The 27,006-nt window shown below is 40.0% G+C and overlaps 2 protein-coding genes across 2 annotated transcripts; one reads left to right on the top strand and one right to left on the bottom strand.

The window, feature by feature from the left end:
* On the top strand, positions 1-26,173 carry pi4kab (phosphatidylinositol 4-kinase, catalytic, alpha b). Its single transcript, XM_063898182.1, has 54 exons — positions 1-154; positions 1,099-1,215; positions 1,767-1,860; positions 2,091-2,179; positions 2,264-2,336; positions 2,417-2,679; positions 2,772-2,838; positions 3,076-3,221; positions 3,335-3,400; positions 3,513-3,609; positions 3,721-3,912; positions 4,028-4,128; positions 4,305-4,434; positions 4,999-5,128; positions 5,233-5,328; positions 5,446-5,629; positions 6,589-6,692; positions 6,970-7,138; positions 7,231-7,281; positions 10,964-11,072; positions 11,452-11,588; positions 11,696-11,829; positions 11,922-12,004; positions 12,085-12,155; positions 12,242-12,366; positions 12,453-12,534; positions 13,137-13,220; positions 13,481-13,570; positions 13,963-14,082; positions 14,864-14,956; positions 15,118-15,274; positions 15,379-15,506; positions 15,620-15,778; positions 15,975-16,126; positions 16,420-16,527; positions 16,630-16,757; positions 16,858-17,016; positions 17,178-17,257; positions 17,408-17,607; positions 17,915-18,005; positions 18,834-19,001; positions 20,801-20,854; positions 20,963-21,083; positions 21,394-21,523; positions 22,512-22,655; positions 22,762-22,832; positions 22,925-23,031; positions 23,146-23,250; positions 23,342-23,467; positions 23,589-23,709; positions 24,515-24,674; positions 24,757-24,846; positions 24,956-25,039; positions 25,138-26,173. Exons 1-54 carry the CDS (start codon positions 56-58, stop codon positions 25,187-25,189), a joined length of 6,291 nt encoding a protein of 2,096 aa, XP_063754252.1. The 5' UTR covers positions 1-55; the 3' UTR covers positions 25,190-26,173.
* Positions 6,265-10,651, bottom strand: serpind1 (serpin peptidase inhibitor, clade D (heparin cofactor), member 1). The gene is made up of 7 exons (XM_063898178.1): positions 10,585-10,651; positions 10,144-10,414; positions 9,185-9,828; positions 8,912-9,060; positions 8,672-8,796; positions 8,354-8,498; positions 6,265-8,243 (listed from the first exon to the last, which is right to left on the bottom strand). Exons 2-7 carry the CDS (start codon positions 10,404-10,406, stop codon positions 8,052-8,054), a joined length of 1,518 nt encoding a protein of 505 aa, XP_063754248.1. The 5' UTR covers positions 10,407-10,414; positions 10,585-10,651; the 3' UTR covers positions 6,265-8,051.
* Positions 26,174-27,006: the final 833 nt, after the last annotated feature.

Raw genomic sequence — 27,006 nt, 5'->3', positions numbered from 1 at the left:
ACTGTTCGCCCGTTTCCTCATCGCTGGATCTCCCTCGCTGGATGTATGGGTAAACATGTCTGTAATGGGAGGCGGTACGAGAGGGTTTTACTTCAACACAGTCCTGTCGCTTGCCCGCTCTTTAGCTGCCCAACGTCCCGCACCGGTTGAAAAGGTGAGGAAGGAGAATATACAGTGAGCACAAAAATACATTGGTTAATATGAACGTTAGAGGCGTTAAGCAACAGTGTGTTAAGGGTGCAGCTCGGCTTCCGCACAGGCGGCGTTTTATTTTGATCAAAGTCGTGACAGTCAAGCTAATTTGACAGGTGTGTACGTATTAGTCCTGTGTCGTGTTAGTTGTTTTTTTCACATACAAGAAGAAAAGATGAAGGTAAAACAAAGTGGCGTCGCTGCTTGTGTGGTGGCTGCTGCATCAGACAGAGCAGTCAGGCTGGATCAGCACTGCAGTCAAACAGGTTGCTAAAGAAAGATCACAGAGCGCCCTGTTAACACGACATACCATGCCATAGATGCCAACCTGTTGCAGCGATGGTCAGGTCAATACGAAACGTTTTTTTTTTTCAATACAGGAGGATTAGTGAAAAGGAGCTCTGTTTGGCAATGGCCAGTATTTAGGCATAGTGAAGTGATTGTCTTGCACTAAATTACATTTTTACAATCCCTTTATTTGTGAAATATGAACAGCATAGCAGCTTATGGTTACCACCTTGATAGTAACATACAGTCGTCTAAAAGTTATTTATTGTAGTCTAATCTTAAAATGTTTCCCCTGGAGGAATATAGACGGATAAGGTAGAAGCAAAACAGACTATACAAAAAAAAAAAAAACCCAAAAAACCACACGTACAAATAATAAAGAAAGAATTGTATGTTCTCTATGTAAGACTAGTGTCTGTAAATGTTTTGGATGTGCAAAACTATTGGTGCAGTTTCCTGATATTCCTGTTATATCTCTTCAAAAGTCTAAACAATATTTAAGAACATGCAGTCACTCAAACATATCCTCACATGCAACACTGCTCTACCTGACAATTACATTTGATCTATCTTGAGTCTTATCAAGATTATAATTCACAGTATATTTTGCTCTTTCAGGTCCAGAAGCTACAATGTATGTGTCCTGTGGAAGTCCGCGGTGTGTTCACGCTAGATGTGCGTCGCAGAGATGCTGTTATTGCGTTGGCTGTGTTTCTGGTGGAATCTGGCTTACAGGTGGGTGGTGATCAGCGAAAAGATTGTGATGTTGTTGAGCCTTTTTTAACATAGAGGGTGGATATCAACCTAAACATTTGATCTTTAGACTGTCTTGACACTGAATGGATGTTATGGTTTGAAATCCAAAAGTTATCCAGAGTTTATTACAAATCGATGCAATACCGTGATATATCTAGAAATCATAAGCTTTATTTTTGTAGTATAACTCTCAGCAGGACTACACCTTTATCACCATAATAAGCTTATTTCAATAATCTGATTAAACTTGTGATTACACATGCAGCTGCCCTAGTAAGCCTCTAACCTCATCACACTTTAAGAAGGTGTGAAAAGCCTCCCTGCCATCACATTAGATAGAGATGGTCAGTTAACTTTTCGACATTAAAGAGTTATTTGATATTTTCTTTTAATCAGATTTGGTTGTAGTCGGACTTAACAAGGCTCCTCGTACAGTACAGTATTTGTGATTTATCAATGCAATTTAGGCAAACTAAAGTGCGCAAAGTGCAGTTGTATTCGGTGTGTAATGTTCTGCTTCTCTCTGGCAGCACAAAGACATACTTGTTTCCTACTTGCTGAGCCTACTGAGAGGGCTACCACGGGTCCAATGGATCGAAGAGAGCTCGGGAAAGAAAGGAAAGGGTGAGTACAATCCTCTTATAGTGTAGCCTTACAAAGCTTCTATTAACTTATTGTAACCGTGAACTTCGTAATATATGTAATTATTCTGAATAATATTCAGTACTACCTCAAGACACCATTAGATAGTATTTACATCCAATGCCTCCATAAAATGCCATTTCTTGCTGCACACATACTGAATGTGACATTTAACAGTGGGATTTATGTTTCTGTTGTTCTCTGCCCTTTAGAATTTCTGCCAGTTACAGAAAACTTCAGCTTCTCTCTAGTGACTCTTTTGGCAGATGTGGCTCAGAGGGACCCAGAGTCTCGACAAGAGGTCAGCCTAAAAATTGCTGATAATATCTCATTCTTTAGTTAGGCCGCATTGCAGTGAAGTGCTAACTTATTGTTTCCCCTTCAGATCCTGAACACTGTAATGGAGGTCATGCAGTCATTCCAGGACATGTGCCAAACACCTGATAACCATGACAAAGGTACACACACAGGCACACACAATGACATTAAATATGTCCTTCAAACCATAAATGCTTAATAAATGCTCTCGTGTCTCCAGTCTATTTGTGCAGATATATTGTCCCAGGCCTGCTCGGGATGACTCGGGCATTTGGCCGCTACAGCTACACAGACGAAGCCTTGTTGTCCAAGCTGTTCCCCAAAGATTCGCCTCAGGCCCCCTGTGTCACAGAGGAAACCGAGGGAGTGCGGCGCAGATCCTTCAATGATTTTCGATCTATCATGCCATCCTCACTGCTTACCGTTTACCAGAATGACACTTTGCGCAGATGCACAGGGAACACTCTCGATCCATCTGCACAGGTGTGTGTTTGAATGACAGAAATGAACTGTTGATGACTTTGTGATGTTCATTTTTTGTTTAAAGAAATGTCCTATTACGTGCTGTCTTATAGGCCTGTAAAGTTACAGGAGGCCACTCACCCTGCTCTCCCACAACCCCTGGCCCCCATTACTTTGAAGGTAAAAGCCAAAAAACACAAGCTGTTTTTTTAAGATTGGATTTGTGTTTGCCAATGTAAACTTAGATCCGTCAACTAACCCTAGAACATAATTATGAGCAACCAAACACTATGTAACAATGAGGTACTTGCAAATTGCTTATCTGTTCTTGTATGTATCCTAAATGTATTTCCTTGCTAACACATATTATGCCTACAGGTTTGTTTTTTAATTTAACTGTGGGTTCTTCCATTTCAGGTGCGTACCTCCCAGAAAGCAGCACAGTAGATCCTGACTACTATTTCTCAACAGTAAGCTCCAGTTTCTCAGTGTCGCCACTCTACATGGGAGCTGAAAATGAGGTGGAGGTGCCTATTGACCTGCTCCGACAGCTCCTGGCAATGGTAAAGTAACCCACTCCCTGTTTACAAAGATACTGCAGTCTGTTGTCGCTCATCTGTTATAAATACACAATATTAAATCTTTACCTGTTGTTCTGTATGTTGTTGATTTACAGGTGAAGAAGTTTGTTTCTGACTCGTTTTTGAATGCTCTTAACGACACTATGACTGAAGTTACAGAGGTAACTATTTTAACACTTTCCCTACAAAACTGTGTGAATGCTGCATTTTAAAGTCAAATTCATGCCAGTTAAATAATCTTATTTGTAATTTTCTTTTCTGTTTGTTGTTAAGTCTAATCCTGGAATCAACCTCTATTACAAAACCTTCAGTGACACTCTCTATGTGTGTGTGTTCAAAATGCTGCGGGACACACTATACTACATGAAAGGTAAAGCATCATAACTAGCTTATTTGTTCTGCATTAAAAACACAGTCGTGGATCTGGCTGTTTCCTGTGGCTTATCTAATGGGGAACTAAATTTATCTTTATGGTTCTCAGACTTGCAGCCAGCATTTGTACGGCAGGTGCATGACTTTGTACTCGAACAGTTCAGCAGCAGTCAGTCCGAGCTGCAGCGGGTGCTCCATGACGCGGTCGGGGTGACGGTGGATCAAAGCCCCCTCAAGCTCCGTTGCCAAGCCAACGCTGCCTGCGTAGACCTCATGGTGTGGGCAGTCAAAGATGAGCAAGGTAATTGTAGCAGAGTCTGAGCCTAGCATTGTGTTCAGATGTCATAATCAGATACTGGATGTGTTTATTTATCCTGGTTGCATCCATTGTCTTTCCTGGTTCTTTTTTTATTAAGGAGCTGAGAATTTGTGCACCAAACTATCAGAGAAGCTGCAGTCGAAAACATCCAGTAAAGTCATCATCGCTCACATGCCCCTGCTCATTTGTTGCCTACAGGTATAAAAAGACGTTCAATGTTACAGTTTCTAGTTCATTCTTTTTTATTTTCAAGTTACTTGACAAAAATAAAATAAATAAAATTGCCTGGTATGAAACTGACACAGATCTGTCTTGCATATCATATGTTTTTATTATTTATTGGTATTCATTTTCATTTTCTCCCTCTGTTTTAGGGTCTGGGTCGTCTGTGTGAGAGTTTTCCAGTAGTTGCTCACTCTGCCACAACCTCTCTCAGGGATTTCCTGGTGGTTCCCTCCCCTGTTCTTATCAAACTCTATAAGTATCACAGTCAGTACAACACAGGTACAGATATTTATGTATTTACTATTTGGGGTAAACCTGTCACTCCTGTTTGAAACACAAAGAACTTAATCTGAACTGGCTATACAGTGGCTGTAGTTTTGGAATTTGATATTGATACTTCAACAGCATGTATATATCACCATTTAAACAACATGAAGCTTCCTAAAAAATAAAATGTATCTATGTATCAAGCAGAACTAGCTCAAATGATCAGAGCCAACAGTGAACAGGGCTAAAGTGCTGTAGCTGATGACACAGTGACACATCTGTGTCAATAACAGGGTCATTGCCACATTCAGCTCTCCTCTACTATTGATCTTAACAGAGTGTTCATTGATGAGCTGCTTCTATAATTACAGACAATTGGAAATGTATTCCAGGTTTTTTCCACAGTGTACCGCTTTTTTCATGCCCAGTTTGTTACTACAATTAGCCATTTTATTTTATTTACTGTGCAAGTTCATGTTTCATACAATGTTTTAAATTGTAATATTTTGTAGATAGCTTGTTTCAATACTTGTTTTGTTGATGTTTCTGGCTTTGTGTTGTGTTGCACTTTTCAAGGCACAGGAGAAATCAGGATAAATGTGACCAATGAGCACTCTCAGTCCACCTTCAACCTGCTATCAAACAGGAGAGATCAGCCGTCAATGTACGAGCAGCTCAGAGACATTTCCATTGACAACATATGCAGGTCAGACACAAACACTCGCACAGCTACGATAAAAAAATGTATGGGGTGTTTATTGTACACAAATTGTTCATCTTTTTAAACTGTCTTAACATTTCTTATCTAAGATGTCTGAAAGCTGGCCTGACCATGGATAATGTGATTGTGGAGGCTTTTCTGGCCAGCTTGTCTAACCGGCTGTACATCTCACAGGAGAACGACAAGTGAGCAACACCATTCGTTGAAATAAAAATAGCTACATTGTGCTTTTTATATAAGTGGAGGTTTTAAAATCCTTCACACAATAGCTGCTGTAAAAATAAAACTTGTCTTTCTGCCAGGGATGCCCATTTGATCCCAGACCACACTATTCGAGCACTGGGTCACATTGCCGTGGCTCTGAGAGACACCCCTAAAGTCATGGAGCACATCCTACAAATCCTTCAACAGAAGTTCTGCCAGCCTCCATCCCAGCTGGATGTACTGATCATCGACCAGCTGGGCTGCATGGTCATTACAGGAAATGTGAGTTCAAAGAGAATTTTCCCTCCATTATTTAACATGTTTTGGTTGAAAAGGGCAAAATGTAACCAACATGGACACATACAAATGTGTAAACCCTTGGTATAGTAGAAAGGTAGATGCAGTTATTTGTTTGAGATTGACATGTTAATTACAGTTGCCTAAAAGAAGCAATGTAACCCTTGTTTCTTAACCTAGAGGGACTGGCATGCCACAATTACTAGGAAGCTGACGGCTGCTGTTTCCTAGCTCAGTGCATTGTGCATTAATAATAGGTTCCAGTGTACTGTTATGGGGGGGTGTTGATGGCGGAGTACCCAGAGTGCAATAGACAACAGTTAACAAAGGACTGGCAAAGGGGCTGACCTCATGCAGCAGATACTGACAACTTACAAAATGCCTTCAGTTGGTAACAATTTGCTAGCAAACGCACCAATCCAATCTCTTTGTGTCATGATATTTATATTTGGGCTTTGGGAATCAGCCAATACAGATCCAATACCGGTGTTTTCTTGATAAGCTTTATGCCTCCCTGTGTGGACTTCACTGGAATCATACTTTTTTTATAAGACAACATGGCTTGGCTTAGACATTGCTTTCCTTACTTTGTAAAATAAAATGTAACAAGTACATAGAAATACATTTCTTAAATTTGTATTTATTTTTCAAATGTTAAATTGTACACCAGCAACTGGGTAAAAATCTTCAAAGAAAGAAATTCAAATTCCAGTATATCATTTACTTAAAAAAAAAAAAGAACATAGCTTTAAATCAGCCCCATTGTCACCAATACCAATCCAGCTATTTGAGTCAGTTTTGGTATTGGAGCATCCTTCAAATTTAGGATTTAAAAAAAGGAATCAACATGTTAAAAGTAACGTGATTTGCTAACAAACACATATTTTTTTATTTACAACTCGGCTGCACAGTTTTACTCTTCTGTCTGTTTGTCTGTCCTGTAGCAATACATGTACCAGGAGGGGTGGAACCTGTTCCAGCAGATCAGTGTGAAGGCCAGCTCAGTGGTATACTCCGCTACCAAAGACTACAGAGACCACGGCTACAGGTCAGCATCTGCTTTTACCCTGTTCACAGATCTATCAGCTAACCCAGCTGCAGAAGCAGGACATCTAGTTCATATTTGTTAATCTTTTTCACTGCTACTTAATATTTGAAGATTTCTAAGAACATATTCTCCTACATTTCTGTTACATCGTGTGTTCTGCTATAATCGATAGAGTTATTGTTGATATGGAAATATCAACAATAACGTTTTGTTCACATTTGTGTCAACGTTTACTTTGTTAAACTGTCCCCTCCATCTATCCTGTCCTGCCCCCAAGGCACTGTTCTCTGGCAGTGATAAATGCTCTGGCCAACATCGCAGCCAACCTGCAGGGGGAGCAGCTCGTGGATGAGCTGATGGTGAACCTTTTAGAGCTGTTTGTTCAACTCGGCCTGGAAGGAAAGAGAGCCAGTGAGAGAGCCTCAGACAAGGGGCCAGCGCTGAAAGTAAGCGCCTAAATGCATCTAACATCTAAACACAACAGGAAGTGGATAGCAGCAATGTTAGTAGATTGCTAATGCTTATTTGTCTCCCTTAGGCATCAAGTAGTGCTGGAAATCTGGGAGTCCTCATACCAGTGATTGCTGTGGTGAGTATGTGATTTCTATACAAACTGCTGCACCTTTGGAGACAATTTCTATTCATTCAAAACAAGAATTTGTGATGCAATACCCGCCCAGAGCACAGTTAAATCATCTACAGCTTCAGATGAATCCGATTGTTTAGTTAACTTTTACCTCTATCAACAAATATTTACCCTGGAAGCTCCTGTACAAATATCTGTGTCACGAGTTCACTGCCGGATGTAGCTGAACTATGCTTTCTTAGTGTTAACCTATCATTAAATAATGTAAGTTATAAGAAATTGCTATTGTATTAAGTCTTAATAATCACATAATCTTTTTTTGTTAACGCTTTCTTATTTTCATAGACATATTTGATAGTTCTAGTAAATGTATATATTAGTTTATTCTCCCTTTTTTAATGTGTTATTTATATTTATATTGTCTTTCTGCAATTATTACAGTACAGCATTAGGGTTATGACAGTCATATAATGTCCTTTCTTTTTAGCACATTTCTCCACTTGCCTCATTGCACAAGATAAAACATTAACAGACATAAATCAAACAACTGTTGAGTCACTGAATTAGACAACACTTAGAATTTGAACCGTAAAGTGAAAGACTCATTACTTGATGTACATATTAAACTAATAGTAGCAATTATTTAAAAAAAACAACACCCCAGATATTATAGGGTTGTTTTGTATTAAAGTGTTTAGGATGGGTGTTCTGACCAAACATTGACTTTGTCTGGTATTTTTTAGCCATTTATATATTATACTTTTGAGTCAAGTTTAGTTTTGTGAAGGGTTGACGACCCGACCCATGAACACAAGGCAGTCTGTGCGATGTTCGTAAATCAGGAAGAGGAAGGGACGGTCCACAATAAAGCGGATCTGAGAGGAGAGGGGCATAAAGCCCACCTGGGTCAGAGCAGCAGCCTCAGTCCCCTCTTCATTCACAGTGATGGTTCCCTGGTGCTTCAGCTGGGGAGGGAGATCAGAAAGCTTCCATTATTTCAGAAAGAGTTTGTATTGCCCACAAAAACCTCAGCACTTTGTTTTGTGGGCCTCGTAAAGAATTTAGTCTTACTCACCCAATTCATGGAAATATTTTCAGAGGTCATTCCAGAGAAATCTCCACTCTCCTGGAACAAGTCAGTGAGGCCCATCTCCTTCAAATTGGGAATCAAGTCATAATTCTGCTCCAGTTTAAAACGAGGTAACACCACCTCTCGAGTCCTGGAGGGAGGCATAAACAAGTGACCTCATGGTTTATTTTTTAAATCTCGGCTAGGTCTAAACATTTTCAGCCTTTTCACCAGAGCGTTTAACTAAAAAGAAGAAGTGTATTGCATATCAACATTTTTACAATATACTTTCTCAGCTATCCGTTTTGGGAGAATGCTGCTGACCTGTTTGTCATGTTTTTGATCCACTTGTCGACAACCGTGGGAGAGATATCCTGCTCTAAAGTCCTCATGCCAGTGATCTTCCTAGGCAAGGCAATGAGCATGCTGATTTCTCCTGTGTACTGGAGCTAAGAAAAATAACGTTTACATCATAGTTATGCTACACACCATAGCTTGTTTATCAAGTAATTTCCACTATTCAAACACCAAGTAAAACGTTCTATTTATTGTGAGGCCACCCACCTGTAGGATGTCACACTCTAGTTCATGGTCGGCAGCAGCAAGATAGTTCCCCTTGTTGGTCATCATTGGCACGCGGACATTTGTCTTTTCGTTAACTCGGAAGTTGCGATAGTGAGTCATTTCTTTGGGGAATTTCTGTTCCCATGTACCTGATTATACAAATAGTCATATGTTAACTTTGTGATACAAATAACCAAACTAAGCAGACAGATGTCATTTTGCTTTCCTCACAGTCTGCAGCATTTCAAAGAAGGTACTGGACAGTTGACTTACCTTTGAAGTACAGGTAGTTGAGCAGCATCAGCACCATGTTGGGGTCCACACTCTTGAGCCCTTCCTTGATCAGCCCTTTTGTCAGCTTTTGGATGCGATAATTGGCCTTCTTCAGGAAGGCCGGGTCCCTGAAATCCACTGACTGCGGCTCTGCAAAATAATAAGCCTTTGTCTCTGTGCGGAAACTATCTTTCACCACAACATCCTTCTTTACGTACACATCGTTCACAGAGCGCAGCGTGTAGCCAAAATTCCTCCTGAAGAGCCTGTGCGTCAGCTTCCTGAAGAGCTTGTGCACTGTTGTGTTGTCATAGTGATGGCTAGCATTGACAAATTCTGCGAATCCCAGAGCTTTGTAAATCTGATCCTGGGTTCCTGGTCCTGCTCCTAAAGACATCATCCCCATGGCAACAGAGATCCCAACAGGGGCCAGCAGGATGTTGTCACTCTGGTTGACGTCATTACGAAGACTTCTATATAGGTTGAAACCGAAATGGGCGTTAACAACGTTGAGGCGTTGGAGGCGAGAGCGAGTGTGGAACAGCCGCAGTAGTCTGGCCCGGCGGACCTTTGGGTCGGAGGGTTCGGCAAAGATGTCGATGTCTGGGGCCGGGGTGGCGATCTCATCTATCTCATCCCCTTCACTGAAACATAAAAGAAACTCATAATCCATAAATTCGCTGATAGAATCACTCAAAATTTGTATGGATTTTTTTGTTTTAACCCTTAAATGCTTTGCTTTATACAGTAGCTGCATTAAAGGTCAGTAATTATTTTTGAATGGTCAACATTTTATTCCACACAATGTTCATATACTCTTTAATACATTTACATATTAAAAGCAATGACTAGAGAACAATCTTATCAGGCAATTTCCAAGTTAATAATAAGAGTTGTCTCTGTGAGGCCTAACAAATGCATTTCCTTCATTGCTTTACACCTCAAGTGTTAGTACTCACGTATAGTCGTCACCACCCCCTGCCAGGATCTTATCAAAATCAATATAATCTTCATCCTCAAAACCATCAAAAACTAGGTCATTAGTGACAGTGTTTTCTTTGTGGAACTCCAAGGGGATGTCCTCAATATCCACTGCCCCCCCAGGCTCTAAGCCTCTGGGGACCTGTTCAGGGTCAGCGAAGTGAGAGCTGAGCTCTTTGATCCCAGCAAGGGATGGACTGACCAGCAGACAGGCCACAGAGAGGACGGCGATGACCCACATGCTGAAGTCTTAGGCAGAAGGAATATACATTTAGTTTGGCCTAATAATTAATCTGATCAACTTAGAAGATTTGATACATTTATGTTCAATTACAGCAAGGATCAAAGTTATCAATGAGATTTTAAAGATATTAAGTTGAAACTACCTTAAAAGCAGTGTTTTTCTGTAAATGTCTTACCTTTAATGTGTACTGCTGGGAAGTGCTCTGTTGCTTCTGTTTGTGGGACTAAGAGCAAAGAATTGAATACAGAACTGAACTTTGATGTGGGCTTCTCCTGAACAAATAGACCAACTCAAACAGAGCAAAAAGTGCTGTGACTGACTAAAATCCTTAACTCTTCACAATTCAGCTAATGCAATCAATACTTAGTCACTGTTGAAGGGCTAGTGGTCTGGTAGGAGTTTTATGCAGTTGTTTATTTACATATTATTTGTATTTATTTAATAAAATGTGCAGCATATCGAAAAATATTGAATGTATAAATTGTTAACAAAGTGTTTGAATGATGCATTATTAGCCTACATTTATTTTCTTTGTTCATCGTTCTTTCTCACAGTTGACCAGAAGACTTCCACCAATCAAAGAGGCCAAGCCCAGGCTCCAGAAGCTCTTCAGGGACTTCTGGTTGTACTCGGTGGTCATGGGCTTTGCTGTGGAAGGATCAGGTGAGCAATTCATTTAAGTTGCAACTTGTTTAGTAGAAGGTTCTGCACATGTGCTCTCTGCCTTAAATCTGTAGGAGAAGAACACTTCCAGAAGAACACTGATTTTGTTCACTCAGTCTATAGCTTCCCAAACCCTTCCCTGTTTAATGTGGATGTTTCTTGGCTCAGCTGTGCAGATGTGGTGAATGCACTTTTAATAAAATATGGAGAATTTTATTTCATACCAGATGGGCAAACATGTTGACAGATGTATCCACCTAAACCTAAATATAACCAAAAACTTACTGAAGAGTCTAATATCAGTTATTGCAGTTCACTGACTCTCTGTATTTCTGGATGTGGGTGTTTTTCTGGATACTGTATATATTTCTTTTTTCAGGGCTTTGGCCAGAGGAGTGGTATGAAGGTGTGTGTGAGATCGCCACCACGTCTCCTCTTCTCACCTTTCCCAGTGGAGAACCTCTTCGCTCCGAACTGCAATACAACTCTGCCCTTAAGAATGATACAGTCACGCCGGTACAGGGTTCAAAGTCAATACCTCTTTTGTAGGGAGGTAGTGAAAACATACTTTTGAATCCAGTGATAAGAGGAATAATGTTTAAATCTCCATCTCTGTCCACCAGGCTGAGTTGAGCGAACTGCGATCGACCATCAGCAATCTACTCGACCCGCCTCCTGAAGTCTCTGCCCTCATTAACAAGCTGGACTTCGCCATGTCCACTTACCTGTTGTCAGTCTACAGACTAGAATACATGAGGTCAGCTCCTTTACACTCAAGTGTCTGGTGGACATTGCAGTATTCAATTCATTTCAGTCCAATCATGAAACTTTGTAATACGTCTCTTTCAGGATGTTGCGATCCAATGATCCCGACAGATTTCAGGTAATGTTTCGATACTTTGAAGACAAGGCCATCCAGAAAGACAAATCTGGTAAGTGCTTTACAATCGTCCACCTCTGGCTGTTCCTTCCCCTCATGCCGTGTAAGTCATTTCCTTTGTTATCTCCTCAGGCATGATGCAGTGCATCATTTGTGTTGGCGATAAGGTGTTTGATGTCTTTCTCCTGATGATGGCTGAGAAGGTAGTTCTACTGAATGTCATCGACCCTTATGTTTAATTTTTTGGTATCATTAAATAACAATTACTGCACACTTATCATGCTTTTAGCCCAAGACCAAAGGGCATGAGGAGGAATTGGAGCGACATGCCCAATTCTTGTTGATCAACTTTAACCACACCCACAAGAGGATCCGCAGAGTCGCGGACAAATACCTTTCTGGTTTAGCTGAGACGTAAGTGTTGACGATACTGAAGGTACATTTTCCATCATGGTCTATACATTCTCAATGATATTTCTTATGTGCGTTATCTCTACCAGATTCCCCCATCTGCTTTGGAGTGGTCGTGTGTTGAAGACCATGTTGGACATCTTGCAGACTCTCTCGCTGTCACTAAGTGCTGTGAGTAGTGGTGTGGAATGTTTAGTAGTGGCCAGAAACTAATTTCATTCACTCAAGTGCTGTTTAAGTATTTCAAATGTATGCTCCTTTATCATTTACTCAATGGCAATTCAGAGACATATTGTACATTTAACTCTACTACCTTTATTTGGTGACTTCAGACTCTGATGAAGATCATTCATTGAAAATATATTCAACCAATAATTTATCCTGTACTATTGGTTAAAATAAATAATCTATTATAGGTTAAACTAAACGTAATCCCTTGGGATATTCACAAGCCATCTGGCAGTATATTGGATACCATACAAGCTCCTCCTCCTTTACTAGCTGCAATATTAATTGATGCCCCAATAATTATAATAAAATATCAATTATTCTAAAGTTGTGTTGTTTTGCAGAATGACTCCTTTTTCTTTTGGTACATTTAAGTATGTTTTTTGATCCTTAGATAGATTTTTGATACTTAGACTTTGTACTTTCATACGAGTAAAGTTTTGAATGCAGGACTTTCACTTAGAGTATTTCTACACTGAAATAATTGCTACTTTTAGTTAAGAACTTCGTTCACGTGAATATTCTCCTCTTTTCTGTTTATTTAGGATATCCACAAGGATCAACCTTACTATGACATCCCAGACACCCCGTACAGGATCACCGTTCCTGACACCTACGAGGCCAGAGAGGTGAGTTTAGACTGCTATTGCACTAAAGACCACTAGAGGACAGCAGAGTATCAGTTTTAAAGACCGTGGTCTCTTGCTTCTCAGTCTTATTACTCTTTGGATTGTTTCATATGTTCATCAACTTAATTTATATAATTAAAAAGGCTTATTATATTCATGATAAAAGAGTCTGTCTAATTTCAGCATTAAAGATTTATTTGAAATGTGATTCTCTGAATTTATAAAAACAATCATGTCCTGGTTTCTTTTTGTCCTTGCAGAGCATAGTGAAGGACTTTGCTGCCCGCTGTGGTGAGATCCTGAAAGAGGCAATGAAATGGGCCCCTTCAGTCACCAAGTCCCACCTACAGGTGAGTTCATTCTCCTTTATACCTCTGAGTGGAGATCTTGTCTTTGGGGTCAGAAAAATCAGCAGAGCTGGGGTTAATTTAATTGTATTTTTTAATTTAGTAAAACAAATTGAAGTGTGTATCCAGTAAGTCAATCTAAAGAAGTCAGTGATGATCTTAATGAAAGTTGATACTATAAGTCTGAACTTCACTTCTGACTTTGGTTTTGTTTGTGTTTTAATCAATGCTACTTCAGCTGAATTACCTATAGAAATAATACTGAATTCCTAAAATGACTTGAATGTGTTTTTTGAAGGAAATTAATTGTATATCTGTAATGGATTTCGTGTCATTCCGCTTAATATTCTGCATCTCTGAGTGTTTCCTGTTTACTCTCTTTTTGTGTGGTGAAGGAATACTTGAACAAGCATCAGAACTGGGTGTCAGGACTGTCCCAGCATACTGGTCTGGCCATGGCCACGGAGAGCATCCTTCACTTCGCAGGCTACAACAGACAAAGTACCACACTCGGCGTGAGTCTCGCACACATTAGGGCATCATAAACATAAAATAACAGAACGACAAAAGCACAATTTCTGTCTTCTGATTTTGAAGTACAGTCAAACATTGTTTAGAACATTGAGGATGCTTCAGATTCCTACTTTTTTTTTTTTCATTGATTTTGATGTTGCTTACTAACATTATCCAACATGGCTTTGTTCAGGTAACACATTTTCTTTGCTATGTCAAAGCCTTGCAGTTTTGTTAATACCTTGTGTCTTTTTTACACATATATGTGTTTTATTATATTGCATAACTCTTTAAACATTGGGAATCTAATTGTTTACCTGCTTTCAGCATTGTTTGTCCATGTCTGCATGCTTACTACACTGTATGACATTATTTTTGCTTGCTATACATGGCCTTTATGTCCTTGGGCTTGAATTCTGCCATATTTGTCTTTTCATTTGCTTCATTTGTTGTATTTTGTCTTTATTAAACTGCACCGAACTACCTACCTGGTTGCTTGGCTGGTTTGCGGATTTGCTGGTTGCCTGGTTACTTACCTGCACTGGACTGGTGGGTTGGTTGGCTGGTGGCCCATTTGGCTAACTGGTTATGCTCGTGCTGCCCTCCACCATGTGGCCAACCATAGGCTGCTTTCCCTCAGGTTGGTCTGAACTCTAAATGCAGAGAGTCAGGGCTCAGGCACGATACCTTCAGTATAGCAAGTGTTAGAGTACAGCTACGTATCTACTTTGCCAGCTTGGGACTGTGTGGCCCTAAGTGGCCCCTAACTGTGTTTGTCTTTAGACCACCCAGCTGACAGAGAGACCAGCATGTGTGAAGAAAGACTACTCCAACTTCATGGCGTCCCTCAACCTGCGCAACCGCTACACAGGAGAGGTGAAGTTTGAAGGGGACAGTTCACTCCCAAATTGGAAAATACATATTTCTCGTCTGATCTTTAATGGTCTTTGGTGGAAATAACCCTTTATAATATAAGACTTTTCTTGACTTTTTGAATGTAGTATGATTCAAATCTGTCAATTTAATGTGCTGTGTAGGTGGCTGGTATGATCCAGTTCTCAGAGGCAACTCACAGCCAGTCAGACCTCAACAAGCTGATAATCCTTCAGATGACCAGTGCTCTGGACAGGAAAGACCCAGAGGCCTTCACCCAGGCCATGTTCAAGATGGCCGCTCTGCTCATAACTACCAAGAGTGAGCAGCTCTGCCTCTGTTTTGTATTCAATGCTTTTCAGCAATACAACTGCTTTCTTTTTGTTAAAGTTCATCATGATCTGTCTCTTTATTTTCTCTATCAGACTGCAATCCTCAGCTCCTGCACCATCTGTGTTGGTCCCCTCTGAAGATGTTTACAGAACACGGCATGGAAACAGCTATCGCCTGCTGGGAATGGCTCCTGGCTGCACACAATGGGGTGGAAGTGCCAGTATGTATATTTTCCATTTTTTTAAAGTAAAGCCTTTGTTTTAATTAATATGCATTTTTGTAGAAGTGGTAAAATACATAAAGTGTATCTTTCATCTAATTTTATCTACCTAGTTCATGCGTGAGATGGCCGGGGCTTGGCAAATGACTGTAGAGCTGAAGATGGGTTTGTTTTCGGAGGCTAAGGTAGAGGCCGGCCCTTTGGCTGTATCAGAGGAGAGTCAACCTGCACCCTGTGAACCTGACATCATCCCTCACTTCCTCTGGATTGAGGTCAGTGACGGGCAGACATAGAATATGCCTTCGTATGTCATTCGTTTTTTCATCATGCTATTTCATGTCAATAAAAATGCACAGGCGATCCAAAGGTTCGATCATTCTAATGTCTTTCTCATGAAATGAAGTTGAGCTAATTATTTTGAGTGTTGGAAACAACCACCTTTATTTCTTCTCTCTGCTGTCCCTCCAGTTTCTGGTGCAGAGGTTTGAGATAGCCAAGTACAGCAGTGCTGACCAGGTGGAGATTTTCACCGCCATTTTGCAGAGATCTCTGACTCTGAGTGTCGGAGGACCCAGAAGCAGCCTGAACCGACATGTTGCTGCCATTGGACCAAGATTCAGGTACCATGGCCCGTTATTACTTCAGCAAATTGGTCAAATCTTGAGTTACCCGTGTGATTATACCAGCAACAGTTTTACCCTTGCTAAAATTGGCCTACCTTTGTTGGATTATTTGCCATCATTACATGGATGTACCACTTGATTCCTTAGGTTTTTTTGTGGTTTTAAATGATACCAGTATCTTTGTCCTGCCTTTAAAACTGACCCTACAGCATACAGTAAATAACAGTATGATGTTCAGGGGCAAAAATACCAAATCCTACAATATTGTGTCATACCTTTGTTTTTTATAGACTGCTGACTCTGGGTCTGACTCTTCTGCATGCTGATGTTGTGACGAATGCCACCATCAGAAATGTTCTTCGAGAGAAGATCTATTCTACGGCGTTTGACTACTTCAGGTGGAGTTTCTTATTATCTTATTGTTTTTTTTTAGTAAAACAGATTTCAGTGTGATTTAAACTTTAATCTCTTTCGTGTTTGCCACCTTTGTCTTTGTGTAGCGTCACTCCCAAATTTCCCACTCAGACGGACAAGAGGCTGAGAGAAGACATCAGTATAATGATAAAGTTCTACGCAAGCCTGCAGTCTGACAAGAAATATCTGGCGGCCAACCAGCTGGTTCCCCAAGGTCCAGAGGACTAATCTTTCAGTAATCAGACCTACATTAGAATTCTTACACAGCCCCAGATTTCTCACTTCATATGTGGATTTCATTTTCCTTTGTGTAGATCACCAAGACATGTCTGTGAACAGCTTGTCTGTGGTGGCAGGGGCAGACAGCAGGAGCAGTCTGGATGCAGCTATGGGCCAGAGGCAGCAGGTGACTCAGGGATGGATCAATACCTACCCTCTGTCCTCCGGAATGTCCACCATATCCAAGAAATCAGGTAAGACATCTAGATGTTAAACCTAACCCTCTGAATCTAATGGTCACATGGAAGCTCAACCTACATCTGCTTCTCTATTTTCAATATAAATAGGTCTTCATTTATACCATGTCCCCACTGTCAGAACGTATTACTGATGAATTGTTTCTATACTATTTTAGGACTGTCTAAAAAAAGTAACAGAGGAATTCAGCTGCACAAGTACTACATGAAACGCCGGACCCTTTTGTTGGCTCTACTGGTATTTACATTTTCCAAATCATTATGTACTAACAAGTATGTGGTATTTGAGAAAATAAAACTATCCTGTCTGTGCACGTAGTCCTGTACTTAACTCCTTATTTTGTGATTATGATTTTGAGTCCCATTCCCTGTATGTCTCTTTTTTTAGGCCAGCGAGATTGAACGGCTGACAATATGGTACAACCCGTTATCCACTCAGGAGCTCGCCATTGCCACTGAACAGTCGGTGGAGACCAGCATTAATAACTGGAGGTCCAAATACATCAGTCTGACGGAGAAACAGTGGAAGGACAACATTAACCTGGCCTGGAGCATAGCCCCCTACCTCGCCCTGCAGCTGCCTGCCAGGTACACAGAAAACTGAAATGCAATGCATACCCAATGTTCATTAATGTCAAACTGAAGGTGCACTAGATTTTGTCTCACAAATTTGAACATCTGAAAAGATTCATTAATTTGAGCATTAAAAATCTGTAAGAAAAGCTCTTTTTTTTTAAAGCCTAAAAATGAAAAACATGAATTTGATTAATCTATGAGCAGAATATGGCTTTGTCAGACATACATCAAAGTAAATGACACACCTAGAGCAATTTATCTGAACCCATACATTCCTTCATTTGGCCTCCACCTATAATGTTTTTTATTTATTTTTCAGGTTTAAAAACACAGAGGCGATTGTCTCTGAGGTGACTCGCCTTGTGCGAATGGATCCCGCAGCTGTGTGTGATGTTCCTGAAGCAGTCAAGGTGAGTTCCTCCGCCTGCCAACACAAACACAGTGCCTTTTTATTCTGAAGTATTTTGAGCAAATCACAAAAAAACGTGTTGAACAACGACAAACAGCAACTGAGTTTGTCTAAGTTATCTAACCGGCAATGGGTTTGATATCTTTTCTGCACTGACTATTCCTTCTTCCTTCATTTTTTTTGCGTGTTCATTAAAGAGCTCTTTTGAGCCTCATTATATTGAGCATTTACAATCATAAAATCATTCAAACCATAGCCATAAACTCAAAAACTTTAATCCTAATAGACAGGGATAGTAACTGTGGTTTTATTGACTCTCTTTGACTTTAAAGAAGCTTTATGATCTCATCTGACTTTTTAAGTTATTTGGTCATTGCCTTTTGAAGTTGAAAGTTTAAAACAAAAGTTTCATGGAAGGAAAAAGTTGTCCTTCTAATTACCATATTCAGTCACTTGAGAGGTTGGGTGTTGTTGAAGTCATCTTCTCCCTCCAGCGTCCTCTTGTCCTCTTTATTTACTTCTAGCTGACTGAACTCTTAATGAGCCTCGTACCTGTCTGAGGAAGAAGCAAGGGAGGCAGAGCATGTCCTTCCCCAAAGGCCACCACCATTTAACAGATGATCCTCTTTGACATCTCAGTTGTTCATTTCAGTCATTTACGCAACTAATAAACACTCTTTCCTCTTGAGGCTTGTTAGCACACTGTCAGGCTCAGGGTCATAACCTTGCATTTGATTGCTGTCATATCGGATGTGGTAATATGGATCTTGTATGCATACAACCCAAATAGTTGAAATATGTTTTTTTTTTTTTTTTTTTTCCTCTTCAGTTCCTGGTGACGTGGCACACAATTGATGCCGATTCTCCGGAGCTGAGTCATATCCTGTGCTGGGCCCCCGCAGATCCCCCAACTGGCCTGTCCTATTTCTCCTCTATGTACCCTCCTCACCCTCTGACGGCCCAGTATGGGGTCAAAGTTCTCCGCTCCTTTCCTCCTGTAAGTATAAGGCTCACATGCACACACAGATATTGTCATCTCTGTTGCAATAAACCTACCAATTGTTTTCTGAAGTAGCATAAACTGTTAAACACCCTCATGACTGGAGTTTTCAGCAGTCTATAATTGTTATTAATTTACCTTATGGCACTGGTGGAAGGTAACTAAGTACATTTACTTAAGTACAATCTTTAGCTACTTTTTCTACATTTGGTGAATTTATTTTTATTTTACACATTTTTTTGATAACTTGCACGTTATATTGTAGACCCAGATTAGGGGTGTCCAAACTTTACTAAGGCACTAAGGGCCACATACAGAAAAATGTATGAAGGGCTGTGCCTCTCACTAAAGGTATATAGCAAAATCAATCAATTGTAGGCTAATTATGGATGATACTTGAAAATGCTTTAAGAAAATAAACCAGCCTATATCACAGCTGTCCAAAGGGTTTTGTTATTTTGCTTTGGTGTTTAACCTTTGACCTAGTTCATAATTGTGTCCTTCCTCTCTCTGTGTTCCCATGGCATAGTTCTTTGGCCTTCGGGTTGCTGTAATCTCCCTTAAGGAGGGGCAGCTTGGGTTCTTTGTTGTTGATAGTTTCTGACCGAGCACAAGCTGACATGAGATAGGTTATTGTTTAGGAACATCTAGATGCCCTTCTTATCTGGAACGTAGGTTCCCTGACGTACACTCTTTTGTCATGTACGACAGCTTTAGTTAGATTTAGGATCCATATTTGTCTGGTCTCGCTGATGTAGAATGTTGATTATACACTCTGAAATAGTCAAAACCTCGGACTGCAGTACAGTTCTGGAGAATTGGTCGGGCAACCGCGGTCTCAACTCGTGGCTGCAGAATATGTCTTGTGAATTCCCCCGCCGTTTACTTCATAATAGACCTTCAGTGTTTGCCATCAAAGTTCCAGCTCTCCCAGTGTCTCTCTTGAGTTTCGTCTCCATTGCTCCAGAAGTTTCCATCACAGGGTTCATTTATTTTGTTACAAAAAGGTGGGCAGCTCATTCCTTAAAATGGAAACCTCAGATTGCTTCTCAATTTCTCTACACAGCCCTGTGTAAAGGGTGGACAAAAAGGAGAAATATAAAGGATACGTTTACTTATTACTTCTTAAGTGTGTTATGCAAATATGTTATTGGGCTTTTTTTTTCTCAACTAAGATTTGTTTACAACTTTAATTGACTGAATTTATCTGAAAAGTTTGCGTATTAACACATTGATTCTATTGAGTAAAGTATTTTTATATATATATTTAAGAAGTACAATAAGACAAGCACAAGTTGCAGGTGTGGGCCATATTCCATTATACTTTAAGAATCTGCTGTGGGCCAATTAAAAATGACAAAGGGAACCCCGGGCCGTAGTTTGGACACCCCTGACCCAGATTAATGATGAAATGTAAAAGGGTAAAGGGTAACTTCACAAGTTACCACGCAGTATGCATAGTTATTAAATAAGCTCTACTTCCATCAGATGCAACATTAAAGTAATGTAGACATGAATCCATGATAACTATAATTTAATGATATAAGATATACATGTATTTCTGATATGATCCATTTTCCATGATGAGTACTTCACTTGTTTTTTTAGGTACATTCTGATGCTGATCATTTTTCACCACAGTATTCCTACACTCTCTTTGTTCTTATTACTTTTCATAAGCTCCAGGGAAGCTCCTATACTGTTGGGGGAACTTGTGTTTCATTAACAACAATGACATGTTTATGGTATCTCTTTTTTCCCCTGTTGGTAAAATATTTTTTCTCCACCATTTTTAGGATGCCATTTTGTTTTACATTCCTCAAATTGTCCAAGCGCTTCGTTACGACAAGGTAAATATACTTTCTGGGAAAGCAAATGCTTTTAAAGGTCACTTATCTTTAGATTTTTGAATGATCATATCTCTCCCTATATTTCTTCCCTGTTACACCATGATGTAGATGGGCTATGTGCGAGAGTACATCCTGTGGGCCGCTCAGAAGTCTCAGCTTCTCGCTCACCAGTTCATCTGGAATATGAAGACCAACATATTCCTGGACGATGAAGGAAACCAGAAAGACCGTGAGATATTTACGATTAATATTTCTATGAACCTGCATATCATGTAAACCAATGACTCCAAAACTTTAACAATAATATCGGTTTTGTGTCATTCAAATGGCCATTTATTGATGGTCCGTAAGTTAAAACATGGTGATTACGAGCGATACTCCGATGTGAACTAGCCGTCCTCTGACTGTAGACGGAAGGACTTGCTGCTGAAGGAATATCTTTCCAATATCTGACCTAAAACTAAATTAACTACGATATACAGGTATAACAGAATATAATATATAATTGTAAATAACCTTGACCTTCTCTCTCCCTGCAGCTGACATAGGTGAGCTCCTGGAGCAGATGGTGGAAGAGATCATAGGCTCTCTGTCTGGCCCGGCCAAAGACTTCTACCAGAGAGAGTTTGACTTTTTCAACAAGATCATCAACGTGTCAGCCATTATCAAGTATGAACACACTTGACTAAAGAAACCATATTATATGCCTGTTTTAGTTCATGTTATCACATCAGCATAGCTCTTTCCATAGAAGCAGTCTGGTAGATGAAGACTGTACAAATCAGCTATTCTTCCAATTCCAGATTATATTTCTCTATTTAATCCAACCATATTTATTTGATTGTTCCTTAATAGATTGAATAGTTGAGTGCATTGATGAAAAATATTTCACATTACTGTCTTTTGTCAATTAATTAGGTTTTCCCCAACATAGCCTTAATGTGTCTGTCATCTCTCTGCTTTGCCAACATGTTGCTTGATCTCATTATCAACATTTTAATATCTTCAATAAATCCATGCCATCTCAAGCAACAATACAGTATGATCAGATTTATAATCCGTTTCATAATCTGACTTGGAGAGAATAGAAACATATAGAAGCCACTAAGATGCTGTTATTTGCCAAAGGCCTCAAAGTAAAACCAAAGTTTATATTTCTCTTGGACTGAAGCCTCTAGGCGATCCGCAAGGTGTTTATGAAGTGATAACAAGTGATCCCCTAAGCCCATATGTGTTGTTCATTTCTCCACTTGTTTCCACGTGTGGTCTGCTCTCTAAATCCCTTTGTTGTTCATTTATTTGGCTGTTGGTTGCTGTAACGTCTCTTCGATTATGCACCGGTCGGGAAGTTTTCTGACAGGTCCCATTATTGCTGGCTCTTACAGAGATTGTTTTGCTCACCCACTTGAGACAGACAAAACTCCCATCAGCCCTCATTACAGCACTAATTGCAACAACCCTGGGGAGAAACTTCTTTTGTCCCCTTGCTAACACTCTATTAGGCCTACTCTCCACCCCAGTGACTCCCCTCTGTGAGTAACAGCAGAGCCCGGCTGTCACTTGTGGTCTGAAGTCATTCACTGAGATACCCATGCATGCTGCTCTCCATGAAGTGAGTCCTAGCGGTGTTCAAGTTGATTTGTTTTGTCTTCGTCAGACCTTTTCCCAAAGGCGAGGAGAGGAAGAAGGCCTGCCTGGAATCCATGGCCCAGATCCAAGTCCAACCTGGCTGTTATCTTCCCAGTAACCCAGAGGCCATCGTTCTGGATATAGACTACAATTCTGGTACCCCCATGCAGAGGTGGGCTTCGAAACCATCTTCCATAATGGCCAAACAATAACCTGAAATCACAAATAAATATGCAGCTTCACTTAACTTTTTTTTGTCACTGTGTGTCTTTCTTTAGTGCTGCCAAAGCTCCGTACCTGGCCAAGTTCAAAGTTAGGAGGTGTGGAGTCAGTGAGCTGGAAAAAGAAGGTACTGACGATGTTAAACCAACATATTGTAGATGTTTAATTTCTTGAGTATGGTGCGCAGATAAACAGCCTCTCTTGACATCTTCCCCTCAGGTCTGCAGTGTCGCTCAGATTCGGTAGATGAGGTGAAGAGTGAAGAGGAGGCCAAGAGAATCTGCTGGCAGGCGGCCATCTTTAAAGTGGGAGACGACTGCAGACAGGTCTCAGTTTGACACTTCTCTCCTTTCACTTACCACACTGCTGTCTCACATCCATTTTGACTTGAGCATTTTTGCTTGAATTGTTCACCATTTGGTCCTTTTTTGTGATAACAGGACATGCTGGCTCTTCAGATCATCAGCCTGTTCAAGAACATCTTTCAGCTGGTGGGCCTGGATCTCTATGTGTTTCCCTATAGGGTGGTGGCCACAGCCCCTGGAGTAGGTTTATATAAAACATTTCCTTCTTTCCTCAATATCACTTCCTGTCAGCAGTGACCTCATTCTTCCTGTTTCTGATGTTCCACCGCAGTGCGGAGTGATCGAGTGCATCCCGGACTGCAAGTCTCGTGACCAGCTGGGCCGACAGACAGACTTTGGCATGTATGACTACTTCAGGAACCAGTATGGAGATGAATCCACACTGGCGTTCCAGAAGGTAAATGCCAAATCTCCCAACCTATTACACACTTTTACAGGTATAAGTCAGACTTTTACAACTTTAAATTGTATATATTAAAAGTTTAAACTAATATTCCTTCCCATGCTTCTCTTCTCAGGCACGGTACAACTTCATCCGCAGCATGGCCGCTTACAGCTTGCTGCTCTTCCTGCTGCAGATAAAAGATAGACACAACGGCAACATCATGCTGGACAGTCAGGGCCACCTCATCCACATCGGTGCGTTTTGTTTTCCCTTAAAGTTGATAAGCATGCATGGATCTCATGGGAACTGTACCAGACGCAATATTGTCCAATCCAAGTCAGACAAACAGTTCAGTAGGAGTTTATCTTATCTTCAAACCAGTTTATTAATTAGTTACATAAACATCTTTATACAAATAATCCCTATCACTGAATTAAGTGAATTACCAACCTTGAAAACATATCTAGGGACCAGCGTGTAGGATTTAGGGAAATGTATTTGCACAAATGTTATATAATAATAATTACTATGTTTACTTTTTATATAATTACCCAAAAAAAAGAATGGATTTGATTTTGTTACCTTAGAAAAAGCCTGTCCTAGGAACATAGGGAGCTAGTCCTCTTGCCGAGAGTCGGCCATGTTGCACAGCCATAGTTCCACAGTAGCCACGATAGAAAAACCCATACTCTGGTTCTGGAGTGGGCCTTTCACGTTTTTACATTACCTGAAGGCCACCGTAGTTCTCCACAGAGCTTGTAAAGGAAGGGATGAGTGTAAGGGTAGTTTGTTGCATTATACAATGTCTCCACTAGATGCCACAAAATCCTACACACTGGACCTTTAAGGACCAGCAAGCTGACTTTTAAAATGTAATTTCTCTCGTAGAAATCAGTGGCTGTTTCGACAATGCTTAAAACGTAGCTTTCATTTTGATTATTCTGTGGTCAGTGTTTACCAACCATTTGAAGTGTTTGCCAGACATGTGTTGATGCTGCAATATTTGTTAAAGAAAAGACCCCTAAGCTATCAGGTCTGTGTGTTTACTTGTGTGTTCAGACTTTGGGTTCATTTTTGAGAGCTCTCCTGGTGGGAACCTCGGCTGGGAGCCAGATATCAAACTGACCGATGAGATGGTGATGATCATGGGAGGGAAGATGGAGGCGACACCCTTCAAATGGTTCATGGAGATGTGTGTGAGAGGATATTTGGCCGTCAGGTGAGCATTGCTTAATAAGTGTCCAGTGCAACATAAAGATAGCTGACATGTCCCATTAAGACACGTTTCTCTGGTGAATCAGGCCCTACATGGATGGAGTGGTCTCCTTAGTAACACTCATGCTGGACACTGGCCTTCCCTGCTTCCGAGGACAGACCATAAAATTGCTCAAGTGAGTCAGGCGTCTGGACATGTCTGCATGTGTCTGTTAATGTGCTTATGGTTAAGCATTTTTTTTGTAATTTGCTGTGGTAACTTAACTCTCTTTTTTCCAAATATAGGCAGCGATTTAACCCTGGCATGAGTGAGAAAGACGCAGCTTCCTTCATCATCAAAGTCATCCAGAATTGCTTCCTTAGCAACAGGTCAGCGCACAACCTAAAACAGATTCTTCTTTTGTCTTTTTATTATTGAATTTTAATATGCATTAATAACTTTTGTCTTGTTTTTTTATGTCTTACAGGAGTAGAACCTATGATATGCTCCAGTATTACCAAAACCAGATCCCATACTAAGCGTCTGTGCCTCAGCATGTGCATATACTGGCTGGTACATGGTGTGCGTGCGTTTGCGTATGTGCCTTTGTTAATGTTTTCGACATTGAAAGCTGTGGCTCATTGTTTCCGTGGTTTGTGGGATTTTCTCCTTTGTGTTTGCTTCTTGTTTCTTCTCAAGACTATATTTTTCTTTATATAGGTTATATTTATTATGTTATGTTGTTATTCATTTTTATTATATTATTGCACTAGCATCTTGACTTCTGTGCTCTTGCTTTTCTGCACATTCAGTAAATACTTAACCAGAGTTTGTGCCAATTCTAAATCACTTTAAATGTTGTGAATGTGGATTCTTAAAGCTGTTGATTTTAGATGGGGTTGGAAATGTAATTGGATACTTAAAGTAGCTGAAGTAGACCGGTTTCAGTTCTGACCAATGTGGCCTATTCTTTCATCTCGTACTGACTACTGTGCTTCTCTTTTTAATGGACCAGTCCCAGTTCTTTGATCTGTAGCATGGTACTTGTCTTGTATTTAACAGTGACGACTGTATATAGAGGTCTTTATTTTTGGGGTTCCGTATTTGCAGTTCAGGAGAAATCATGCTCAAGTGTTGGGGGACATGCTCCTGCTGAGTTTTGTATATTTAGCCTTGCCAAAGGGGGAGAGAATATAATGCACATAAAGCATTTTTTAATTTTATTTTTCGTGTATAAAGGTAAAATACAGCTTGAATGTTGGGCAGTTGCATGAAATTAAGCGTCAACTACCATGTAGCCTGTGTCCAATGTGGCTCTGGTGAAAGTTTCCTTAGTAATCAAGTGCTGTACGCCATGTCCATATGGAACGCTTAAGCCTTTCTGTAATGTTACTGACTGTAAAGATTTTGCCTCTCTTTGTATATTTATATCCATGGCCCATTTTATGTCTCCTTTTCTATCTTCATGCCTTTTGAATGATACTGCATAAGATATGAAATAAATTAAAGATCTATTAACTTTAGTTTGGTGGTGTTGAATCAATTATAAAAAACATCCTTATTGAAGACACTTTCACACGTGTTAGCTTAAAGCACTGATTTTCAGATCATCAGAATATTTCTTTTTTTAATGCTTCATTGTTCAACAAATATTAATATATATTAATATTAATTTCAAAAATACTTCAGGGATCACATTGATTTATTTTATATCCTACATTTTATATATACCCTAATCACAAGGTGTTTTGTAGTAAGAATTCCATTAATTTCTCTTCTCTATTTAAGCTGGACTAGAAATCAAACCTAAAAGGGCCATATTATTATGAAACTAACTGAATTGTAATAACTATAACAGGATTATTTCATTATATTGATTTTGATTATTTTCAACTGTCCTTTATTGTTATTACTAAAAATAAGACAGGTGTTTTTCTCTGATGCCTAAGTAATCCATTACTTTTAAATATGTGTCAATGTGTAGTCATGTTTTTCATCAACACCTTCATGCAGTATTTTAAATGTACATCCACCAGAGGGCAGCACATGAGGTTCTTCTTTGTTTCCAAGTGATTGCCGGTGCCACTTCTAAGAAGATATCACTCAATCGTAACCATTGTGAGACACTTCCAGCAACCAGAGCACACAGTAATGGTTTTAAAATGTCTCTCATTGTTGAACACATGAAATACTAAAGTAACATCAGGAAACATGTCTCATAAAGAGGCCTTGGGTGGGTCTTGAAGCTTTGATGCTTTTGAAGAAGATCTTGGCCTCTGACAGCAGAGTGCAAATGGAGGCTAACATGTGCTTACCTGTTTCTGCTGCTGTGAAACACAGCCTTGTGTGAAATACT

This window comes from Eleginops maclovinus, chromosome 12 (assembly GCF_036324505.1).
Source record: "Eleginops maclovinus isolate JMC-PN-2008 ecotype Puerto Natales chromosome 12, JC_Emac_rtc_rv5, whole genome shotgun sequence".
Lineage (NCBI taxonomy): Eukaryota > Metazoa > Chordata > Actinopteri > Perciformes > Eleginopidae > Eleginops > Eleginops maclovinus.
The sequence above is the reverse complement of the archived record's forward strand: the minus strand, read 5'-3'. Positions and strand labels throughout refer to the sequence as shown.